The sequence below is a fragment of the Prionailurus viverrinus genome, chromosome X (assembly GCF_022837055.1).
Source record: "Prionailurus viverrinus isolate Anna chromosome X, UM_Priviv_1.0, whole genome shotgun sequence".
Lineage (NCBI taxonomy): Eukaryota > Metazoa > Chordata > Mammalia > Carnivora > Felidae > Prionailurus > Prionailurus viverrinus.
In genome coordinates, this window is record NC_062579.1 from 66,215,227 (window position 1) to 66,231,770 (window position 16,544).

The 16,544-nt window shown below is 34.3% G+C and overlaps 1 protein-coding gene across 1 annotated transcript in view; it reads left to right on the forward strand.

The window, feature by feature from the left end:
* Window positions 1–16,544, forward strand: part of KLHL4 (kelch like family member 4) — a 172,749-nt gene that overhangs the window by 126,356 nt on the left and 29,849 nt on the right. Inside the window, 5 exon segments of the mRNA XM_047843874.1 lie at window positions 1,261–1,473; window positions 4,586–4,772; window positions 11,059–11,278; window positions 13,147–13,314; window positions 15,068–15,280. Of these exon segments, the coding sequence (XP_047699830.1) occupies window positions 1,261–1,473; window positions 4,586–4,772; window positions 11,059–11,278; window positions 13,147–13,314; window positions 15,068–15,280 (1,001 nt within the window).

Consider the following 16,544-nt stretch of genomic DNA (forward strand, 5'->3'; position numbering starts at 1 on the left):
TAATATTTAAGCTAACTCAGTTCCACAATAACTAAATTCTGAGTGGAGCTGAGAGAGTGATTTGATTCAACTAAGATCTCCCCAATTTATTTAGAGGCCGTTTTAAGCTGCTTTCAGAATATCTATCTGTTTTGCAACATAAATTACCAACTAGACATGTTTATTTCCATTTTGGAAGTATATTTTATCACATTTAAAGTTCGAGATTTTTACTATGAAACATGTTAAAAATGATCATTGTGTTGTCATAGAAAAATATCCAACATTATAATTAAGGAAAAATATATTGGTGTTTTGATGAAAAATAATTGAAGCACAGCTACCTGAAATTTGATACTTGATGAAGTAGAACACTGTAACAGAAGAGAGAAATAAGGAATATGTAAAATTTGAAAGCCCCACTCCCCTCCATAAAAAAAAAAAAACTTCATAGGAGTCTCTTTTAGATTGTCCTAAATCTGTATATTGTTATCCATTGTAAAATGTATCTTTGCCTTGTTTAATAAAAGATAATATTTTTCCATAAGAGAAAATAGTTTTTCATCAATCTGTCTCATCTCAAAGGAATTCAGTATGTTGCCCCTCAAATGCACAGCCAGAGCTACCTCTCCCAGGTCTTTTTTTTTTTAATTTTTTTTTAACGTTCATTTATTTTTGAGACAGAGAGAGACAGAGCATGACCAGGGGAGGGTCAGAGAGAGAGGGAGACACAGAATCTGAAACGGGCTCCAGGCTCTGAGCGGTCAGCACAGAGCCCAACGCGGGGCTCGAACTCACGGACCGTGAGATCATGACCTGAGCCGAAGTCGGCCGCTTAACCGACTGAGCCACCCAGGCGCCCCTCCCAGGTCTTTAAGGTAGCCTCCACCTTGAAAATTTCCAGCCTTCCTCTTAAGGTTTTTGGCTAAAGACCAACTGAACACCAATCACTTCTGGAGTCATAAGCTTTTGCCACCTACAACAGGTGGGAGAGAAAAGCACTGGTATCAAATCAGACACTATCCATGCAGCCTGTGAAGAAGTTACAGTCCTTCCTTCCGTTCAATAAATAATTCCTAGTGTAAACACTTGGCTCCTCAGCTTCAGAAGTCTTCCCATGCCCTTTGTCACAGGCAACAATAGTATCTATTTGTTATAAATGTATATATCTGTCTTTCTGGCCTTTTCTGAATTTTAACGAAGTGAAATGTCTTCATATGCTTATTTTGTTTAAGAAGTTTCCAAAGTACAAAGTTTCAGTAGTAGACCTTTCTTTTCTAGGAACACTTCATCGAGGTCATAAAGAACCAAGAATTTCTCCTGCTTCCAGCTAATGAAATTTCAAAACTTCTGTGCAGTGATGACATTAATGTGCCTGATGAAGAAACTATTTTCCACGCTCTAATGCAGTGGGTGAGGTATGATGTGCAGGCTAGGCAAGGAGACCTAGCAATGTTGCTTTCTTTTATCAGACTGCCATTACTTCCACCACAGGTATGGAAATTTACCAAGGTAACATATAGTTCTAAAATACCCCTAGGCCTTAATCCATTCCTTATTCGTCTAATTTTATCTTATTCAGAGGATTTCTGTTAATTGAAGTGTAAAGTATTTGTTTCCTAGAAGGACATATCCAGCTTTTAATTTCACACTATATTTGATGAAGAAAGAAAACAAAGACTAAAATAAACTACAGCTAATCCCTAAATTTTAGTATATTCATTAATTTGTTTCCTCTCTCGCCAAACAGCACTTGTAAGAAGCAGACAAAATGACCAGGCTCTTTTTTTTTTTTTTTCTTTTCCTGCCCACCTTCTAGGCAAGCTGATAATAACCAGTATAATAGCATCCCAGAGTAGAGTCTAAGAAGCAGTTAGAGTCTGGATAATACTAACATGGTTAATTAGCTGCTATGATTGAAAGTACATCATAAAATCTTCATATATACTACAGCATCATTATAATGGCATCCTCATCATGTATGCTGAAGGATTATAGTAAAAATGATTCTAAAAACAAACACCTTTGGATGTGATTCAGGATTGACCTACCTCATACTGAATTTTAGTAAGTGAAGTTTAGTGAGGTTGGAGTGCAGTCTCACTATATACTTCTACATTGGTAATAACCACATTTTTTTCTGTTAACAAATTAATCAATAGAAGATATCAATTATATATCATACATATGAATATATTGCACATATGCATATTTCATATATTATACAGCCTGTGACTAAAGTCATAAAATACCATCCACATTGGAAAGAGGAACATTTAGTGGATCAGTAGTTTCTAATAATTAAAATTAATCAATTTCAACAATTAAATGTTATTAAAAATAGAATATTAATTTCCTGATGATTACTTTTTTTTCTTTTATCTGTTAATTAAATCCATGAAACTACATGTTTACTCTTGAGAATCTATCCATAGGGAATGAAAGGACTTTGACTACCCTTTTGGGTATAGCAAATTTATCCAAAGGGCAGAGCAATAGTAACATTAAAAAGAAAAATGTTGGGGCGCCTGGGTGGCGCAGTCGGTTGAGCGTCCGACTTCAGCCAGGTCACGATCTCGCGGTCCGTGAGTTCGAGCCCCGCGTCAGGCTCTGGGCTGATGGCTCAGAGCCTGGAGCCTGTTTCCGATTCTGTGTCTCCCTCTCTCTCTGCCCCTTCCCCGTTCATGCTCTGTCTCTCTCTGTCCCAAAAATAAATAAACGTTGAAAAAAAAATTTTTTTAAATAAAAAAAAAGAAAAATGTTAAAATATACATGTAATTTTAATTTCTTAAAAGTTTATTTTTGAGAGACAGAGAGAGAGACAGAACATGAGTAGGGGAGGGGCAGAGAGAGAGGTAGACACAGAATCCAAAGCAGGCTCCAGGCTCTGAGATGTGAGCACAGAGCCTGATGCAGGGCTCGAACTCACAAACCACGAGATTATGACCTCAGCCGAAGTCGGATGCTTAACTAAGCCACCCAGATGCCCCAAGATATACATATAATTTTAGACCCAAGGTTCAGAATCATTGGGAATGTTATATTTGTGTGAATGTGTGTACACTTATGTGTGTTACTCTGATGAGAGGATCTGTAATATTTATCAGATTCTCTAAGGCAGTACTTTACTGCTCAAAGTGTCCCTGAACTAGCAGCATAGCATTGCTTGAGAGCTTGTTAGAAACTCAGTTTCTCAGGCCCTCACTACAGATCTACTGAGACAAGTTATGAGAGTGAAGCCAAGGAATCTGTATTTTAATAAGTTCTCCAGATGATTCTTAGATATGCAAAAAATTGACATGACTTGGTATAAAGGATCAGAGCCCCTTAACTTTACAGTGCTTTGTCTATATGGTGTTCTTTCAGCAAACTGCTTAGTTTGGACCTCTCTTACTTTATTTGAATGAGGAGAAATTTCCAGCCCTAACACATAACCAATGGTTTTTGACCTCCCACCCCTGAGTATGTCTTATGCCTAAAATGTATGCTATTGTGAACTTTTCCAAATGATGGTAGTGGTTGGTAATGTCATACAGAATATAGTCCTTCCAAAACAATTTTAATAGTGACTTTAAACACATATTCTAGAAATTAAATATATAAATAAAATGTTGGTAAATCTCTGAAGAATATTTTGAAAAGAAATTACATAGTTCAGTTTTCAAACTGATTTTAAGCAGCATATGGATTAAGGAAATGTCTGGGGTCTCACCAGCTAAATCAAAGTGATCGATCAGAGATTACAGGTGAGATAAGAACTGAGCACTGCAGAACAGGAAAGTTCAGGGAAGCTTTATGGAGTCAGGTTAGCATTTCCAATCTCAAAAACTACTTGCTATTCCTCTCAATGCTCTATGATACTGTAGAGCCAAAACTCCAATGAACCAATATAAATGACCCTTGGTAAAATTCTGAAACAATCTCTTCACTTCTCAACTCATCTCAGGAAAAATATTTTACTTAGCTTTTATCCCATTCAATGAGGGTCTTATTGTCTGCCAGGTAATGATGATTAGAAAGGATTAAACATCTACAATTGCTGATGTATTGGCTACTTACTAACACATATACTTTACTCATGTTCACATGTACATGTATAGATAAAAAGCCATCTGCTTTCAGAATATTTTACAAAAGTCATTTGATGATAAAGATGCAGTCCTTTGTGGGTGATATTACTTTATTTTAACTGGGAATGTTTGTATCAATTTCTCTAAATCTACCAATAAAGTGCCTGCTTATTTAGCTTCATACAGCAGACTGGAAGATGCTTGCTTTGTGTAGACATTGGCCTGCTTTCACTAACCCATTTTATGAGTATCTTTTCACTTTAACTTCTTGAAATTTTATATTTATATATTCAAAAGATGAATAATATGTCAAATAAACCTGAACAGATCAGTAGCTACTGCCATGAGATCGTTAATCATTTGAAATCATAAGTGAACATAAAAATTTACTAAGAATAAAATATGTTACTAACTTAAATTACTAACACTTTTACATTTGAACTAGCTCAAGTTTTCTCCAAAGTTACATAAACAAAAAGATGTTCTTTTTAATGATGGGTTCTTCACTTCATATACCATGCATCATTACTTTTCAGTTACTGGTGGATCTTGAAAACAGCTCCATGTTTACTGGTGATCTTGAGTGTCAGAAGCTCCTAATGGAAGCTATGAAGTATCATCTCTTACCCGAGAGACAACCTATGATGCAAAGTCCTCGGACAAAGCCTAGAAAATCAACTGTGGGGGCACTTTATGCTGTGGGAGGCATGGATGCTATCAAAGGTAACAGGATTGGTTTAGAAAGTATCATTCAAAAAGGAATATATATTCTCAACACCCCGCAAATTATGAAGGTGGCATTAAAGCCATATTTAAATGTGTGCATCTAAAGCTAATTTTCATAAACAGCACACTTCATGTACTTTTGCAACTTTTTTCCTTACCTTAATAGGATATAATCCTTTAATTAGTGTTAGCAAAGCTCTTAATAGGTGCTTTTATTTTATGGCAGTAATTTTTAAATTTGAGTATTTCCTTTGCAATGTAAGATGTTTTCAGGGAAAACTTACTTTCCCTGAAAATAAAGGGAAAGGTTTAGCAAATTCGCATAAAAAGCATATTTGTTTTTTGAAAGAAATAGAAGAGGGGTCTCTAACTCCTTGCTGTCAAGTTCCTGTTAGAGGCTCAAAGACTAGTTACAAAGAATCTTGAAGTGTTGATGCTACAGGACAGACAACGGGTTCTAAACACAGGTTCACCTGCTTGCCACATGAAAATCAGTAGTCAAGAGATAAGTGATGATGGGAAAGGAGAGGTGCTTTATTCAGAATGCCAGCAACTTGAGAAGATGGTGGACTAATGTTCCAAAGACGATAGTCCCAGTCTAAATGAAACCAGAGTGTTTTAAGGAGAAGGTGTTGGAAATCATGGGGGCTATGAGCAAGGACCAGCAGGAGAAGCTGGTGTTCAGGTAGTTAATCATATCAACATAATCCTGAACAGACTTGCTGGCATCAGTGCTGGCTGCTTTCAAAAGTGGTTAGGCCTTATCTTTTGGGGCATTATGGTCCTTCGTTCCTTAAGGCCAAAGGTCTGCAAAATCTTAAGGAATGTAGGTTAGTTCTGTTACAAACCAAGGGACTTAGGTCAACAAACAAGGAGTGCATAAGTTTAAAGTAAGTTAACCCTTAAGACTGATTGGAATGCTGTTAACATTGATAACAAGATTAGCAATTTAAACTTGGAGTAATGATTTTACATAAGAATTTTATCAAAGGGAATAAGGAAAAGTTTCTGAAGCCTTGATGTTTTCCCTGAATCCTCCAAGAACATATTTATCTACATCTCTGTCTTTTTTACTTGATTTCTTAGTCTGTAGACCCATGTTTCCAAAACACCTAGGGAAGGATTTTGTAATTAATACTTAGCTGTGTAGAAATTAAAACCAACCTACTTAAAATCTGCTAAATCATGCATATAAATGTTATTTTGTACCTTGTAGAAAAATAATGCAAAGGTCAAAATTCTTTGCTACTGGAAACCAATTATTTATTTTGAAATATGTAACTGGAAATTGAAAGACAGTATAAGAACTATGCCAATTAATTATAAACTTCTAAAATGAGAGCTTGTAAATGCAATTATTTACAAAGTAGCAAAATAGCTTCACAGAACTAGTGCTCTTCAGAAAATAACAATAAGAGTGAGGTACTATAATTAATTGCAAATTTGATAACTTGATTTTTTTCCCATTATTTGAACAAAATGAATATTAACAGCACTCTATGAGGTGTCTAGTTTGATATTTAAAATTAAAGGGAACTAAAAACAAAATGCAAGCATAATTATACTTAGTTTCTATTTTTAATAGCCTAAACTGCAAAGGGAAAAATTGAACATTTTGTGCTCTTTTTGTCTGATTTTTTATGTGTGTTTCTTCCCTATTTTTGTTACTTTTTCAGCTTCTTGTTTAACTTACAAAGTTTATAAGTTTGTTACAAAATGAATATGTTACAAAAATGGTAATAAGTATCTACAGTTCCTTATCACTTTTAAAGAATGACTGAAATGTGAACCTATAATCTCCTTGATTCTATTACCACGATTTGATATGGAAGGAACTAAGGCCATGGTTTTGAGACTCCATGGGTACCTAGTGTTTGCAGACATAAAAAGTCCTATGGGAAATTGCAGACAACTACAATAATAGTAAAAACTACTATTTTTGAGTACTTGATTGGCATTTTGTAAACATAATTTCTAATTCTCACAATGCTACACGAAGCATTGTAATTTTTCAGATGAAGAAACTGAGGCTCTTAAAGGTTAGATAGCCAACCCAAGGACAAGCATGTAGAAAAACTGAAAGTGGAATTCTTACTTAAATTATATCTTCCTTTTTGCTATACTGCCACTATTTTAGAAGAAAGTTCAACAACAACAAAACTGATGTATCTCTTTGAGGGTCTTAGAATCTACTGAAAAGCCAAGGTGAACACTTAGGGAGAAAAAGAAAAGAAAGAAAGAAAAGTATGAAAACACCTAAATATAGCAAAAAAATTAAAGGGGTAACATTTAAATAAGTCAATATTATATTTCCATTATTTTAAAGCTATAAAAATAATTTAAATGTACATGCTTTCCTTATAGTGTGTTATTTCATTTTTTAAAGATTTTTTCTTAATCATCACCTTTTGATGTCTAGGAAATGCAGTACTTCTTGAATCTTTAATTTTCTTTTTGACTCACACAGTTAACTTGGAATTAGTTGCCAAATATAAGTATCACACAAGTGGCTGGGGTTAAGTAAAATTCTTACCATGTATATTAAAACAACCATCAGAAAGTTGTAAGTATGATCACAGAATCACAATGTAAAAATGGTCAAATGGCAAACTTTGGGCTTTTGTATGTAAAAGTATTCAGTAATGTTCCATTTATTAAAGACAATGAATTCTGACAGGCAGTACGTCATGGGGCAAATCAAAGGCTAATATAATTGTTTTTAGATCATTTTAGAACTAGATGGAGAAAAGTCACTAAATTAGATATGTTCACAATTATAGGAACTAGCATGTTCCCAACAATACTACAAAATTAGGTTGGTTTTGTTTCCTCTTGACCAGATCATAAATGAGGGTTGAATAGGAATTTAGAAATTAATTGAGAAACAATATTTGCAACGTTTTAGGGAAGATCTATATACACAGAAACATTATAAAATGAGCCCTAAGGGGAGACATCAGTAAAAAAAAATCCAATTTGTTTTTCTATAAAACAAGTATAGAGCTGGCATGGTAAGCCAACTTACATTTTGATTAGTTAAAGCAATAGTGGAGGCATGTAAATGGGCTGTAAGAAATCTTCAGAGTTCAAGATACAGAACTACCAGTAGTATATTTTCATAGATAAAAATAAGAGATGTAGGGCATATATATTTTCTATATTTAATGTAATTCCCAGAAAAAATTAACTTGGTATTAAACAGACTTCTACATTCTTTCATTATAAACTTTCTGTATGCACTTGGTAAATGTAGCTTTGCACAATTTCCTGACTAATTACTTGACTATTAATAGCTTCATAATCTTAAGTAGAGAAATGTAACCTTTGTTTCCTAACCTAAATTGGCTTATTGGTAAATTCCAGTAATGAAAAGAGTTTGAAATAAAAAGTTAGAATAGGAAGAAGTGGATAGGAAGACAGATATGGGAAGATTGGAATGAGGAAGTAGAAAAATATGAAAACATTCAGAGAAAATGGACTGGTTGACAGAGTGAAAGTTGATGTGCAATTGTAGATATTCCAGTTTTAACAGTTTCATACAGAAATATTTAGTGTAGAAAATATATTTTTCTAGGTGGTATTTGCCCTCTCAGTAGTAAATGTAGTCAATTGAGCAATTGCTGATCTATAAATCAGAATTCATCCAAATCCACCTTATCAGTGAAAGATGGAGGTATTAAGGAGAAAGGATAATGAGTATCTACATATACAAGTTTCTCTTGTGAAAATTCAAACTTCTGAGACATAAAGGCTTACAGTGCACTATTCATCAGAAAAGATCTAAAATTACAGAAAAGAAATACATGGTCTTCACTAATCCAATATACATAGAAAAACTTTCAGAAGCAGACATAGATACAATATACTTTGCTTAAATTTTGGATTGATATGATCTCATACCATAGCATTATAATTGGCCAGTGGATACATTTCAGATGTAAGCATTTTCATCATAAGTAATGAATTATATTTTCTCCAAAAGTCACTCAGTAGAATAAAAACTGAAAAGTGTTTTTGCTTATTCCTATGGTTGGTTCTATATATTTGGAATGAAATTCCCTAAATCTGTCAAAATCTGTGTAGGTACACTATATCTGTGGATAATAATTCTTTATTTCCAACCTTGGTAATTAATCAGAAACTTCCTTTTTGTGCAAAATCAAATTTTACTAAAATATAGCAGCAGCTCTTTTGAATGACTGGTGAAAAGCATTGCTTAAAGAAATGGACAATTTATTATGTACCTAAAGGAGCTACAAAAAGAACAACAAATGAAGCCTGAATCCAGGAAAGGAAAAAAAAAAGATTAGGGTAGAAATAAATGATATAGAAAATAAAAATCAATAAAATAGATCAATAAAACCAGAAACTGGTTCTTTGAAAAAAATAACAAAATTAAAAAAAACCTCTAGCTAGATTTGTCAAAAAGAAAAGGACCCAAAGAAATCAAGTAACTATTGAGAGATGATAAATAACAACCAACACCACAGAAATACAAACAATTGTGAAAAACTATATGCCAACAAATTGGACAATCTGGAAAAAATGAAAAAAAAAATCCTAGAAACATATAAACTACAAAAATTGAAACAAGAAGAAATAGAAAACTTGAACAGACTGATAACCAGCAAGGAAACTGAATCAGAATCAAAAGGCTCCCAGTATGCAGGGGCGCCTGGGTGTCTGAGTTGGCTAAGCGTCTGACTTCAGCTCAGGTCATGATCTCTTGGTTTGTGAGTTCAAGTCCCACGTCAGGCTCTGTGCTGACAGCTCAGAGCCTGGAGCCTGCATCAGATTCTGTGTCTCCCTCTTTCTCTGCCCCTCTGCCACTCATGCTCTGTCTCTCTCTGTCTCAAAAATAAATTTAAAAAAATTAAAAAAAATAAGGCTCCCAGTAAGCAGAAGTCCAGGGCTGGATGGCTTCATGGGCGAATTCTACCAAACATTTAAAGAAGAGTGAATGCCGATTCTTCTCAAAATATTACAAAAAAATAAAAATAATAATTAAAAAAATAAGGAAAACTTCAAAATTCATTGTATGAGGCTGGCATTACCCTGATACCAAACCAAGAAAAATACTTTGCTAAAAAAGAGAACTAGAGGCCAATATCCATGATGAACATGGATGCAAAAATTCTCAATGAAGTATGAAGTAGTGACGATTTACTATGGCAATAGTGGCAGTATGCTATGGTAGTAAAACGGACATTTTAGCGGTTGAATAGAAAATGAAATTTTATTAACACATAAAATAGGTAGTATCTCAGAATTACATTCTTAAATATAATAATAAATAAATAATAAGTAAGCCTAATCTATTTTAAATTACAATCCTTAATTTTAACATCATGTAAAATTGTATGAATTGGAGGCACCTGGGTGGCTCAGTCAGTTAAGCATCTGACAGGGTTTCAGCTCTGGTCATGATCTCGTGCTTCATGAATTCAAGTCCTGCATCAGGCTCTGCACTGACAGTGCAGAGCCTGCTTGGGATTCTGTCTCCCTCTTTCTTCCCCTCCCATCTCTCTCTCTCTCTCTCTATTTCAAAATAAATAAATAATCAAAAAAAATACCAAAGGCCCATTTATTTATTTTTGAGAGAGAGAGAGAGAGAGAGAGAGAGAGAAAGGGCCAGAAGTAGAGAAAGAGAATTCCAAGCAGGCTCCATGCCCAGAACAGAGCCCAATGCAGGGCTTGATCCCACAACCCAGAGATCATGACCTGAGCCAAAATCAAGAGTCAGGCACTTAACTGACTGAGCAACCCATGTGCCCCCAAAGGCCCATTTAAAAGAAACTTTCACTCCTGTTTCTTTAGTCACTTGTATTTTAAATCAACACAGACACACACACAAAAAAAACCTGAATAAAATAAAAGATCATAATCAATATATTGAATGGCCATAGGTATTTAAAATCATAATGGATGTATAAAGAGTCAGTAATAGATTACAAGATAATTTTTGTTGTAAATTATCATGTTTGACACCTGTATTAGTATTACTAATACCATAACATAGCCAAAGAATCCATTATGAATATACAAGCCATATATATTAAATAAGCTGTTTTATTCTGACTCTTCCATTTGGATCTGCTCGTAGCAAAATATTACCTTGCCTTGTCTGCCAGGTTAGAGAATCATCTGGACTACTTACTTTAATTTGAGTTGCAATCACTGATTCTATGCTATAAATTATAGGTACATAAATATAATGTGAATGATAACAACTAAAATTTTTTTATACAAGCAATTTTTCCACTGTTCAATATCCCTTTAAAAGGTACCACCACAATTGAAAAATATGACCTCAGAACGAACAGCTGGCTACATATTGGCACCATGAGTGGTTGTAGGCTTCAGTTTGGAGTTGCAGTTATTGATAATAAGCTCTATGTCGTGGGAGGAAGAGATGGTTTAAAAACTTTGAATACTGTGGAATGTTTTAATCCAGTTGGAAAAATCTGGACTGTGATGCCTCCCATGTCAACACATAGGCATGGCTTAGGTAAGAACTTAATGTTATATAGTTTCTAAGGAATGCATCCTTAGTAGAGCTTTTTAAAAGTTAAATTCAGCTGCACATTATTGGAGTTTTATTTTATTTTATTTTTTTACTTTAATCCCAGTATAGTTAACATACAGTGTTAGTTTCAGGTGTACAATCCCATACTAACATATATTAGTTTCAGGTGTACTGTTTGGTGATTCAACAATTCCATACATCACACAGCATTCATCACAAGTGCATATTATTGAGATTTAGTCAAACCCTTAGTCAAAATCTCTCCAAAATGCTGAAAAGCTTAAGCAAATGATACTAACCTGTGAAACTTTTTTTTTTCTTTTTTCGGATGTCATACTTGCTAACCCTGTGCCCCTTCAACCAGTATTTTTAAACATAAAAAGTTTTAGAAGGAATACATCATTGAGGAACATAAAACTACAATAGGAAGTTTTCTTCTACACTCAATTTAGAAAAAAAAAAACAAAACAACTTGACTATGGAGAGTCATTGTGCTTCTAATTTGATGAATCCTGTCCCTTCCCATAAGAGGCAAGTCTGTATTTCAGGAAAAGCTTTGGGATGCAGGTTCAAGGCAGGGATGTTTAGAAAAACTGCTTCAGTTGAGAGCAACTCTAAGTTATACTTAAGCCAGAGATTCCAAGAAGTTTAAGAAAGATGGGGTGGAGACTTCTGAAATAGTCTGGAAGCTTTGATTCTCCTGCATATTTGTCATGGTACATCTTTCTCCATTCTAGACTCTATAAATTCTCAATATCATAGAGTTTGTTTAAAAAACAGAATTATTGTCTTTGTTTGTTTTTAAGAACTGACTTCAACAGCTAAAAAGTGGAATTCAGAAATGGTATTGTTTTTTTCCAAAATTGTTTAGAAAATTGTCTATTCATATTATAGACTGTGCAATTATTCAGCTCAACTGTGTCAGTCTGATTCCTAGACATATCTTAGAAACGTATCTTACAGGGGCGCCTGGGTGGCGCAGTCGGTTAAGCGTCTGACTTCAGCCAGGTCACGATCTCCCGGTCGGGGAGTTCGAGCCCCGCGTCGGGCTCTGGGCTGATGGCTCAGAGCCTGGAGCCAGTTTCCGATTCTGTGTCTCCCTCTCTCTCTGCCCCTCCCCCGTTCATGCTCTGTCTCTCTCTGTCCCAAAAATAAATAAACGTTGAAAAAAAAAATTTAAGAAACGTATCTTACAGAGAAATTGAAGCAAGTTTTTAAAATCTAATTGATATTACTAAGAAAGTAAAAGTAATTAAGTTATACCCCTGAGGTGCTGATTGGGACGGTGAAGAAGATGGGGGAAAAGGCCAATTGTGTGAATTCCCATGGAAGTAGTTAGATAGGGACTATTCATAGTATCTAATGGAACAAATTTCTAACTAAACCTCAGAAATCCCTGCTTATTGGGTTATTTCATGGGAATTTTTTAATCACTGTAATAAAAAGCAGGGAATAGAAATACATGACACAGTCTACAATTATAAGAATTATCTAAGATTCAGTACATATATCTCAATCTCATCTATCACTTACAATTTAAAAGATGATGTTGAAATTATGCCAGAAAAAAAATAAGTTTCCTTTTTCTATTGCATCCCTAGAAATGGTGTGTTCTACTACCTCTTTTAACTTCAGTATTACAACGATGATAACCTTCCATGATACAGAGATTATGCCTGAAAGTTCCTTAGGGTTAAGAGGTAATTTTTAGTTTCATATCAAGATTAGTAAATTATTAATGCACACACAAAGTCATTTAAGAAACAAAAACAATTTTTAGCTTTCAAAATAAATAATATCCATTTTGTTTGGTATATCTAAGTGAACCCTCATGCTTTTTTATCTCCTTGGTGTAGCCACACTTGAAGGACCAATGTATGCTGTTGGTGGTCATGATGGATGGAGTTATCTAAATACTATAGAAAGATGGGACCCTGAGGGATGTCAGTGGAATTATGTGGCCAGTATGTCAACTCCTAGAAGCACAGTTGGTGTTATTGCATTAAACAATAAGTGAGCAAATCCAAACATTAATGCTCTTTACTCCCGGCTCATGTGATACAACACTTTAGAGATGTGATCCAAAGCATTGTCAATGACCAGGACATCCTAGTATCCAGTAGTAAAAGGCCTGTGTTGGTACTTTCCCTTCATTATATGGAAAATACTTGTCTAAAATGAACATTTAATTAAATATTCTGCAGTCCTCTGCTACTCAAGTATAGTCCTGTGACCAACAGCATCAGCATTACTTGAGATCTATTTAGAAATTCTGAATTTTAGCCCTACCCTAGACCTCCTGAATCAGAATTGGCATTTTAACAGGATCCTCAAGTGGCCTGTGAGCACATTAAATTTGAGAAGCACTTTTTTAGGCCAACAAGTTCAATTTTACCCTCGAGAAGTTGCCACATTTTACGTCATAACTTTTTATTATTAAAACTTTGGTTAGTCTTGTAATAGGGTAAGTCTTTGTCTTCTTTATCATTCACTGTCCTGAGTGTTCAGGGCTCCCAATTCCAGAATTACACTGAGTCCAATATTTCTGAATCTTTCTGCCTTCCTGATCACTTGTATATGAGAGCAAGGTAACATATTAAAGGTTGCTAAGATCTTGAATTGTTACTCCTTTAAGGTAATTATGTCCTTTCAGATAAGGGACCTTTGGAAACAATAAACAGCACATAGGAGGGACTTAAATGATGACAATTTTAGACACCAGGAGAGATCAGTGGCAGGGGACAACCTTGGTATATGTATTGACTATATATAAAGTCAGTATTTCATCGTACAGCTGGGTCCAGTAGAAATTGCAGCACAGTTTATAGCACCTTGTATCAGAAGTAGGACATGGTTGTAGTTAAGAGGATACCCAGCCTTACAGTGTCTTAGAGCTTAAAATACTCCTGCATCTGATTATCTTTGGCTTGACCTGAATATCAGGTGACTTGGAAACAATCTCCTACAAATTACAGAACAGATTGAAATAATCGAATTTGACTAATTTAATTTTATTTTGTTAACTTGATATTATTTACAACTGAACATGAAGGGCATTTATAGACATATGGCTTAGTAAATGTTTTTCTTCTTTATTGATGAAGGATTAAATTTAAATGGATTAAAAAATACTGCTCATCATAAGAATTGACATTCTACAATTTATGGGAGAAATAATAGCCAATATGCCTCCTTAGAAAAAAATCCAGTTTGTTGATTCTTATTCCCTTTATTATTTATTGTTAGTCTTCCTAGTGACAAATGTTTTTTTTTTAATATTGAATAAAGCAGTTCATAAAATAAAAGGGATTCTAATGCTAATCATTTGAACCTAGCCAAAATTGTAAGGTTACTAGAGTTAGTCTTTGGAAACATCCAACCTTCCCTTTTTGTATTTTAATTTTCCAGATTTATTGAGGTATAATTGACAAATACTGCCAATGCTTTTGATATATCCTTTCTTTCTCTGTCTTCATTTCCCATGGGATGTTTTAATCTATTGTCTCATACTTTCACAAAAATAATAAAGCTGGGGAGGTTTGGAGTAGAGTGGACCTTGGCAAGTGCCTTTTGTTATCTATCCATTCACAAACTCAGGCCATCCATTACAAAATACTAAGGTAGTAGAATATATAGTCATAAACTTGAAATGCTTTGTACAAGTTTTTTTTAATTTTTAATCTATGCACAAATTAAACATGTTTTACACACACACACACACACACACACACACACACACACATACTTCTGTTCTTTTTTTTTCTAGGCTATATGCTATCAGTGGTCGTGATGGAAGTTCCTGCCTCAAATCAATGGAATATTTTGACCCGCACACTAACAAGTGGAGTCTATGTGCTCCAATGTCCAAAAGACGTGGAGGTGTGGGAGATGCAGCATATAATGGATTCTTATATGTTGCTGGGGGTCATGATGCCCCTGCTTCTAACCATTGCTCCAGGCTTTCTGACTGTGTGGAACAGTAAAATGTTTAGATTTATTTATGTATATATGTATTTTGTTATTTATCTATTTTTCAGAAATGAGAAAGATTTTCAGGCTACCAGAAACTAGTCTTCCAAATAAGTGTTAATCCTTTCAGAGAATTAATCTTTTGTGAAATTGCACACTTACTCCTAGACTCAAAGTATTTTGAAGAAAATTTTCAAATGTATTTTATTTCCATCATAAGAAATATATTCTTTAAATATTTTAACATTTATTTATTTTTGAGAGAGAGAGAGAGCGAGAGAGAGAGCGACAGAGCATGAGCAAAGGAGGGACAGAATGAGAGGGGGACACAGAATCTGAAGTAGCATCCAGGCTCTGAGATGTCAGCACAGAGCCTGATGCGGGGCTCAAACTCACAGAGTATGAGATCATGACCTGAGCCAAAGTCAGAGGCTTAACCGAGTGAGCCACTCAACCGCCCCAAGAAATATATTCATTAAAATGTTTTTTATTGTTTGATAGTTACCCTATAAAATAATGAGATAAAAGGATGTAAGAATAAAGAAATTTAATGCCAAATTATATTACTCAAACTATTCACCATCTCAAATCAATATGACTTCACTATTTCAAAAAGTTATATATTGGTCCCCAAAGGATGAAGACTTACCACCACAAAATATACAGAGAGAATTCCCCCAAAAGAGATGTTAATTATACTCTGAAAAATAACTCTATTTCATTAAGTGTTGATTTTTCCAAAGGTAACTTCTTTGAATGGGAGGCATTCATTTGGATAAAATGTGATAGGATTGTTCAACAACTTAGACATATGATTTTTGGTTACAATACACTCCCTTCAAGATAGAAAATATATATGTACACAAACATAATAGGAAAAATTTACCATTTAACCACTTTTAAGTGTTAAGTGGCATTAAGTACATTCACATTGTGAAAATGTTACCATCATTCATATCCAGATCTTTCTTTTGTCTCCTCAAACTGAAACTCTTTACTCATTAAACAAAAAATCTCCATTCCTCCCTAATCTCAGCTACTGGCAACCACCATTTTATCTTCTGTTTCTATGAATTTGACAATTGTAGGAGCCTCATAAAAGTGGAATCATAAGTAGTTATCCTTTTGGGATTGACATATTTTATGAATAACATAATTCTTCCAAGTTCATCCATGTTATACCATTTGTCAGACTTTTATTTCCTTTTAAAGCTGAACAATATTACATTATTTTTTTTAACATTTATTTATTTTTGAGACAGAGAGAGACAGAG